At 33.6% G+C, this 9,548-nt stretch overlaps 1 protein-coding gene across 2 annotated transcripts in view; it reads left to right on the forward strand.

Annotated features, from left to right (window-relative positions):
* LOC111088969 (nose resistant to fluoxetine protein 6-like) overlaps positions 1-9,548 on the forward strand; it is a 35,393-nt gene that overhangs the window by 17,322 nt on the left and 8,523 nt on the right. For both annotated transcript variants that reach the window (XR_002613365.1, XM_022400431.1), the window contains exons 6-10: positions 2,044-2,214; positions 2,743-2,836; positions 4,968-5,060; positions 6,235-6,400; positions 7,986-8,065. Coding sequence is in view for 1 of the 2 variants with exons in the window: in XM_022400431.1 (XP_022256139.1) it covers positions 2,044-2,214; positions 2,743-2,836; positions 4,968-5,060; positions 6,235-6,400; positions 7,986-8,065 (604 nt within the window). In the remaining variant the exon portion in view is untranslated. The remainder of the gene's footprint in view (positions 1-2,043; positions 2,215-2,742; positions 2,837-4,967; positions 5,061-6,234; positions 6,401-7,985; positions 8,066-9,548) is intronic.

Raw genomic sequence — 9,548 nt, forward strand, 5'->3', positions numbered from 1 at the left:
GCTCCCAACATAAGCTCTTCCAAGCCATTCAAGCATCAAAGAAATGTAGAAGCCACTTAAGCACCCTTATATCAGTCGGAAACACTTCGATTTATTAGAGTAAACAATGTGTATATTTATAACAGTGTCTCCGGCTTTATTATTATTGATTATAGTTTTACAAACCGCTACAGAAAAAAACGGCTATGAATATTTTAGTGAAACAGCACAGTATTGAGTATTTCATAGGGTAGTTTTAAAATAAATTCAAGCACCTTCGTTTTTTTATTGCCCTGAAGAATTTATCTAAGGCCTTCACTTATTTCCATTGAAAAAATCCGGTGTTTTACTAACGCGCATTAATTGGAAAATAAGTTGTGCAACTTATAACGCATTAATTGTGATATTAATTGGAAACTATCACGTTGAAGATTCAGTATTTCTCGAGTTCGTCTCTACATGGTTTTCTGCAACTATTTAGTGTGTTTTCTGACAGTAGACGATTACCATAGTAGATTTCTCTACTCTTGTGAGTGCTGATTTATTATACTGATCTTCATACTTCGCTGAAATTGTGGGAGCTTATTTTATTATTATTATTATTCATATTTTGTTTCACAAGCTTACATGAAAATTTGTTGGGTATCTTGCACCAAAACATAGACAGATATACTATATGAAACGTTGCGAATGTCCATGACCTGTTTAAAAAGTTATTTTTTTTCCTTGAAAGTTGATTTACGAGGCTATAAATACAAATATATGCGATGCTATTGTGAGCGGCTTCCTTTGTCTTCGACGCTTGTTAAACGCATGTTTACACGAAACCTCAGGCACAAAACCACCTGGCTCAGTAAATAATGGTTTGGTGGTAAAAAACCAATGTATCAATAAACTGTTAAAAAACATGTAACATTCAACTGAATGCACGTGCACGTGTGTAGCTTAAAATATATTCTCCATAAATGGACATAAAACTTAAAAAACAAGATAATTACATTTTTTTAATTTAAAAAGGGGAATAGGGATCGTCAAAAAAGTACAGAAACAAGTTGAATCCAAATGTCAAAGGTTATATCTTTAAATAGTGTCTACAGTATTGTTCAAGCTACAAATCCCTATTTTGACTCCACTAACATTGATAAGTACTGTAGTCAAAATGTTGGTTTGTAGCTTGAAAAACAAATTTAGACACCACATCCAGCCTAGTTTGTTTACTTTTTTTCAGAGTCCCTAGTAGTAGGCTTAAAAATATAATAGTTGCATTTTGATTCAACTTGTTTCTTTACTTTTTTAGAGTCCCTATTTCTCTTTTTTTAACAAGTTTTAATTATTTTGTTTAAGCTATTAGTTTCATCTGTTTCTAAGTCTAGATGTTTGGAAAGCAAACAAGGAACGTCATATTCACAGATGTGGGAATATTGTCTCTTTTATTACTGTCGGATAAGACACGTAAAGTAATTTAATTTTTATACCATTTAAAAAAATATATTTTCGAATCTTTGTATTCTTAACATCTGTAAGGTGAAACCGAGATATACTATAGCTGGCCTTTACTATGCTGCTTGAATAATGATCTCTGTCTCGCGCTTTCCACTAGTTTGTTAGAATATAATTCAACACTTTATTAAATTATACGATTATTGATTAGTAGTTTGATAATAATTTTTAACGAATTGTTATTCATACGGGTTTCAGTAAGAATAACATAAAATCATCTCGACTGCACACATTGCCACTGCCGACTAGGATTTTCGCTGTATACCAGAGTTCTTTAATGTTATTATGATGTAATGTCCTACAAACTACCATTCAATATATCATGATTCGCCAGCATAAGATGTTATGTACAATAACAAACTATCGTTGTTAATCAAAATATGGATAAAAACTGAAGGGTTTATCGCTCATATATATATATGGGATTTGTTTGATCTTAATAACGTGTTTCAATGTTCCTCTCCACGATTAGAAAAAAAAATTACTGGTATAAAAACGAACACAATTCGCACATGCAATTAATAAACCCATGTACAGTAGTTGTTGGTTTCGTCTGTTTTGCAGGTTTTGCCGTACAAGCAATAGAATGTTTTTCTGCGTATGGAAACACGAAGTTACAACTTAACTCCAGAACAGAGACGTATCACCTACGTGTGGTGGATGGAATCAGAGTCTTCACTATCACCTGGATTATATTAGGAGAAACATTTAAGTCAATGAGTTCGGAGAAGACAAGTAATTATCCCATGAAACGATTAAATATATATCGTATAAGGTTTGTTTGTAATTAAGCACGAAGCTACACAATGGGCTATCTGTGCTCTGCCCACCACGGGTATTGAAACCCGGATTCTAGCGTTGTAAGTCCGCAGACATACATCGTATAAGGAAAACTGTAAATATATTCAATATATATATATGATCTTGCCCATCTGTTCCTTTATTTTATTACATCTAATACCAGTTAGTTTAGATCTATTAGTTTATTGAAGATAACGGTAAGAACATGTTAGCCCTTAAATGATAAAAATTATTTGTTATTTATTTTTCAAAATATTAATTTATTCCAATACGTTTTAACTTCTTATGCCTTTTACATTATTTGTACAATTTTACAACACTCGGGACTTTTTAACAATATTATTACAAAATATGAGGCCTTTTAATGACATTGTTACAGAACGAGGCCTTTCAATGCCATTGTTACAACACATGAGACATTTGAGATTATTAATGACATCATCCATTGTTACTCTTCAACAGATGCTTTAAGGAAGATTTTTGATCTTCGTGAAGATTTTGTCTTCCAAATGGTCATTCAGTTCCCTTTTGCTCTAGATTCTTTGTTTTTCACTAGGTAAGTTTACATTTTTATCATTTTTCAGATGTTTTATTAACATTTTTAAATTTTTTGTCAAATAATTTTACTGGCTTCAACTCGTGAGGTTTTCTAAATTATGAATTATAAGCAAAAGTACCCGTCCCCAGTGACGGGAAAAGTTTAAGTTAATCTATCAATTTAAATTATTTTGTGGACTTTAAAAAGGTTAATTGTGTTTCACTCTTGTTTCACTTATACCGCCTACCGCGATAAGTAATTGTTGAGAATTTCAGTCATGATAAGTGCTGCTCATCAATAACATACAGTAAATCTACATTTTTATTCTTAAAGTTACGTCACATTTCAAAATGTGAATGACAGTGTGATTAATTCCTAACAATTTAGTGTAGAATACCCTGCTTGGGAAATAAAATTTGGCATCAACATTATCCATGCCTGTTCTCCCGTCATTTCAAAAGTGAATGTTGAGCTTTGCCAGCGTGCGCAGCTTTTCAAACGCTCGGACAGACACCACGGTTCGCATTGTATATAAGATGTGCGAGTGGCATCGATATAAAATTAAATTTAAATTTTCGCAACTATTCACATTTGGTAGTCATTCAAGAAATTCAAGCATATAACTTTAAAATCAATCCGACAGGTAAATATTTGTTATTTCCTCATATTTCATTAAGTAGTTAAAAAAAAAGACGTAATTTGTGTGACTGTAGGTTTCCTGCCGCTAGTGTCCTCTCTGGGAATTTTATAGAACTAATGTCATTACGGATATTGTTTTGAAATAATCCAATGAAAATACCAATATCAACCAGGTAATGCGATTATACTAACAGCCTTAAGATTATAAGTATAACAAAGTTCTTGGACGAAGAAATATATCTTAGCTTGAATAGCTTTAAGGTATTCGTTGCCTTATAATGTCGCATCGTTATATGTTACAACTCTGTCGATTAACGTTCATCTGTGTTAGTTTCATAAAGAAATCCATAATAACGAATTATACAGAAACACTTGGAAACAAAAATATCGTTGAGAACGTCATTTTGCTACACTACCGCCCTCTAGTAGTTCGAACAGTGCTGGAAATGAATTAACTGCTGCGTATTCAGAGTCTAGTTTGTATAAGAAAATCTAGCAGTGGTTCAACAACTGAGTAAGAGCAGACGTATAAGATGAATGACGAAACCAACGATCCACAAAGAATTGTCTACAGTAAAAGCTGGACGCTATTATTAAAGAGTAAATCGTTATATACAAATGAAAGGATGACTGGTAATATTTGGTAGGATGATACCATGCCTTTTTACTCAATAGGCAATAGTTAATGTGATAGCATACACTGAGTGTGAGAAAACTCGAGAGAAGTGCGAAACTATTAGTCCTAGATGTTATCATGTATTTCACCTGTAAATATCAGAAACTATTAGTCCTAGATGTTTGACAACATCTAGGACTAATAGTTTCTGACATTTACAGGTGAAATACATGATATTTACAGGTGAAATACAAATTTCCGATATTTATCTAGGACTAATAGTTTCTGATATTTACAGGTGAAATACATGACAACATCTAGGACTAATAGTTTCTGACATTTACAGGTGAAGTACATGATAACATCTAGGACTAATAGTTTCCGATATTAGTCCTAGATGTTATCATGTATTTCACCTGTAATTATCAGAAACTATTAGTCCTAGCTGTTATCATGTACTTCATCTGTAAATATCAGAAACTATTAGTCCTAGCTGTTATCGTGTATTTCACCTGTAAATATCGGAAACTGTTAGTCCTAGCTGTTATCGTGTATTTCACCTGTAAATATCGGAAACTATTAGTCCTAGCTGTTATCGTGTATTTCACCTGTAAATATCGGAAACTAGTAGTCCTAGCTGTTATCATGTATTTCACCTGTAAATATCGGAAACTAGTAGTCCTAGCTGCTATCATGTATTTCACCTGTAAATATCAGAAACTAGTAGTCCTAGCTGTTATCATGTATTTCACCTGTAAATATCAGAAACTAGTAGTCCTAGCTGTTATCATGTATTTCACCTGTAAATATCGGAAACTAGTAGTTCTAGCTGCTATCATGTATTTCACCTGTAAATAACATCTCGAAACCCCGATCTTCCTTTCTGTTCTATAGCGGAATGCTGATTACGTACCTTGCTTTAAGAAGATTAAAAGACAATAATGGAGAATTTAGCCTACTTCGTTACTATGTTCATCGGTACTGGAAGTAAGTATAATAACAAATACGAGTTTGGCTATTTGGTTATTCAATTCAATATGATTCACACACTAGATACATATGTTCTAAATAAGTAATATTTTTTAACTGCGTTCAACTTAGTATATAAAGAAGAGACACAAAAAGAAGAGAATGCTTATACGAAGCGTATCTCCTCTAACAGGAAAAAAAAATTAATAACTAGCTGGAGTACTCGTCCTCTGGACGGAAGTTATGTAAATTCATGATTAATGAAAGTGTATCTTAGGACATGAAAAGTTGCTTACCTTATATGTAACTACACCAATCAACGTCATGAAATAAAATACTTAGAAAACTCCTCCCCTCCCCGTAACAGGCTTAGGACTGCCATTTAAAACAGCTTCAAACCAATTGGAGCTGTTTTAAAGTGGCCAGGTTAGAAAGTTGTTGTTTTTTATCTCTTCCAAAATGTTAACACAGTAGAAAATATATCATGGACCCAACAAACCTTCATGACAAATTTGGTGAAGATCCATCAACAGGGTGCGAAGTAGTAGTAAAAAACGCAAAATAAAAAACTGGAAATTTGTATGTACCCCTGCATGGACCTAATGAACCTTCATACCAGTTTTGATGAAGATCCATCCACACCCTGCGAAGTAATTACATGGATAGGCAACAGACAGTACTTTTATATATAAAAAATTAACATAAATATAAATACGTAAAAAAGTTACAACATGTAACATATCTTATAACACTAACTGACAAGTGTATCGCAATGTAATGTTTCTAATTAACTATGAAAATAACTAAATAAATAATAAATTTAATAGATAGTTTTATAAACGAACTTAACTTTTTTCAAGAATTAATTTCTTTTATATTACTTGATGTTACGTTTCAGATTTTTACCTCTACATAAGTTATTGAACGTTGACCTATTGGGTTTTTAAAAAGTGGTATGTGTAACTCAGCATTAATTCTTGTATCATTAGATGTGTAACTAATCTGTATGCTACTTTCTTGATGATTTCTAAACTATAATCCCAAACTTCTAAACCACACTAGAGACAGAGAGTATGTAAAGGCAACATGTGTTATGTCAGCTTCAGGCTTCTTTAATGTGGTGTTCGTTCCCTTCTTTCAACAAGTGTTGCAAAATTTTATACAACTAAAAAACTTTTTTTTCTCTGTGTAGGATGACCCCTACTTTCCTCATTATTTCAGGAGGAATCTGGTTATTGGAGGATCTTGGTAGTGGTCCGGTTTGGAAGGAAAGCCTTGATCCTTTAATCAAAAGCTGCAAAAAAAACTGGTGGACAAACGTTCTGTACATCGGAAACTTTTACAAAGTTGAAGATCGAGTAAGATATTATTTAATTCGGAGAAACTACATTAAATATTTGGTTAAACATCCAAGTTCAACTAAATCAGATAAGAAACCATAGCAATTAGGCTTAAAGACGTTACTAAAAGAAGCTTTCGAGTTTTTTTTTAACAAGCTGGAAAAATATGATCCAATATTACGAAAAATAGCAGCAAGGCCTAATTATCTCTCAAATAAAGTAGTAATTATTGAAATATAAGTAGAAATTTTTAGTAGTATTTATCAAAGAAAAGTTACTGGAGTCTATTACTGAAAGAGGATTAGGATCAAAATCAGTTTGAAACATGGAGTTGAGAAAAATAATTGTAACTTAAACCTGAAGCAAAGCATGAATTAGGGTCTTGACCAAAATATTTCATATTTGTGTTTTTTTATCACAATAAGTTAAATAAGTAAAGTTTGTCAAGGTTTTGTGTGAAGATGTGCGTGTGTATGTGTTAATCCATTTTAACTACAGTGCAGAAATCGTGAATGATAAACCCTGAACTCTGTCAGTCATGTCTTAGTATTTAGGGCACTTGACTCGCAATTTGCGAATCGCGGGTTCGAATCCCATTACCAAACATAATCGACCTTTCAGCCGTGGGAGCTTTATAATGTAACGATCATTTACACTTTTGGTTGGTAAAGAGTAGCTCAAGAGTTAGCGGTGGGTGGTGTTGACCAGCTTCCTTCCCTCTAGTCTATTACTTCTAAATTAGGGACGGCTAGCGTTTAAAGATTTGTGTATACGGTTCACTTTGAACCTGTTTGCATATTATTTTAATATTTTAAAGTTCAATTACTTTTACAACAGGCTTCAAATGTAATTCACTCACACAGTGTGACTGCCAATAAGGCCAACTGTTTTTTAAGACCCTTAGAATCCAGTTTGATAAAGGTGAGCAAATTACTTTATGACACTCACGGAACGTGTATGTATATACTAAATCATAACCTATTGAACTTCGTAACTAATCACTTATTAAACATCCATATAAACAGTGATATTTCGTTTTATGCTGCGGTAGTTCAGCAGTAGGTCAGTGGACTTATAACGCTAACAATCGGGTTTCGATACCCGCGGTGAGAAGAGAACAGATAAGCTTTGTGCTTTATTACAAACTAACAAACAATTCGTTTTGAACTTTTGGTTTATTTCGTATTTTAATTCAGCAGTGAAGTTGAGGACTTGGAACGTTAAAATTCAGGGTTCAATCTCGTTGTGTAGCTTTGGGTAGAATTGTTGTTTAGCGGCCTATATTCCATTTTTTTAGAAATCGAGGACAAAAAATTACAACTCAACCGAAAGTTATTATTCAAAGTGTTGCAAAAATTTCACTCAAAATGAATAAAAAATCTTATGTCTTTATTTATTTACCAATATTTTAATTATATTTAAAACTCGAGGACAGCTATTTTTTAACCAATCACAATTAGTAAAAATCAAGGTAAAATTGTGGTTTTATGGTCGAAAACCCAATATGAAATGTAGACCGTTAAAACACGATTATACTCAGTTTGGAGATAAAACAATAATTATTACGCTATTTACAGCTGGATATTAATTTTACTCCTTACAGTGCCTTCCACATTGTGGTTTAATATCCTGTTTGATGCAGTTTTTCCTCGTTTCCCCTGTGGTATTCTGGTCTCTATATAGGTAATAAAATTACGTTTCTATATTCATTTGAATTTCATAGAAATGTATTGTTATATAGATTCCGTTAAACAGAAAATCTTGTCTCTTTTTTCGTTTCTGTAAACTTTAATAACACTTTAGATACTTATGAATCAATGTGTGGTGGTTTTGTTTCTAGTCTACGTAACAACACATAGCATAAGAATGTAGATAGACACTGTTATTAATAGAATTTTGGTCACGTGGCATTGACCTAATGTATATTTTTTTATAACATAAAAAAGTGTCTTACACAAAATCCCCCCCCCAGTAGCTCAGCGGTAAGTCTGAAAAGGTATAACGCTAAAAACTGGGTTTCGATACCCGTGGTGTCCAAAGCACAGATAGGTCAGTGTGTAACTTTTTGCTTAACAACGAACAAACAAACCATCCTACACAAATCCTTCCTAATCCAATTGAATCAGTTGCTCGTTATTTTTTTGTTTGAGGGATGGAAAAGGTTGATTTATCATCCAAACGTAGAAAAATATTTCACATTTAATGCTTTAACATACTTTAATTTATTCGTTCAATACAAAAATTGATTAAAAATTTTATATATCCTAGCTTCAGGGAATCACTAAAATTGACTTGTTATACATAACTTATGTTGGTTCCAAATTGTGTGTGTGTGTGTATGTTTTTGTATTTGGCTCCACGAAATCATTTAAGAAACTCATTATACAGAAGGTATATATACACTGAGTGGTCACAAGTAGATAGACACATACTTTTTCGTCATTTAACTGATTTATGCTAACTAATTTGTGTTCACGGAGCACTAAGTGTGCGGACCATTTTCATTTATAGATTATCTTGTGCTACAACATGCCTAGAACTCAAGGTTCTCTCGAATTGTCAGATTTTGTTAGAGGAAGGATAGTTGGTCAAACAGATGGAGGAATAAATCAGCGGCAAATTTCGCAGAATTTGGGAATCCCGCTTTCGACAGTCAACAGAATTATTGTGCAGTTCAGGAAACACGGCAAGGAAACAACTGAGCAGCGTCCTGGTCCATCGGAGAGGACAAAAAGGGCTGTCAAGAGGAACATCAAAATGGATCTCAGATTAACGACTGCAGAAGTGGACAAAGTTGGTGGTATGAGCCCGAAATCTGTTCAACGGATTCTCCACATATTGGGTTATCGTTGCAGAGCAGCTAGACGGAAGCCCTTATTAAGACCTGCCAACATAGTCAGACGAAAGAAGTGGGCAAGTGATATGATGACCAAGCCTCTGGACTTTGGAAGACCGTATTGTTCTCAGACGAATCAAGATTCGCTCAATTTTCGGACAGTGGAAGGATATGGGTCTGGAGAATGCCTCACCAAGAGTTTTGGCTCAACAGATTGCAGCCATCTGTGGAGCATGGCGGTTTCAGCGCGGTGGTTTGGGGAGCTGTTTGGGTTGGTAGGTGATCGAGCTTAGAGAGTGGGTTGACAACAATAATTTTGCGAAATATTGG

This window comes from Limulus polyphemus, unplaced genomic scaffold, assembly GCF_000517525.1.
Source record: "Limulus polyphemus unplaced genomic scaffold, Limulus_polyphemus-2.1.2 Scaffold4888, whole genome shotgun sequence".
Taxonomy (NCBI): Eukaryota; Metazoa; Arthropoda; class Merostomata; order Xiphosura; family Limulidae; genus Limulus; species Limulus polyphemus.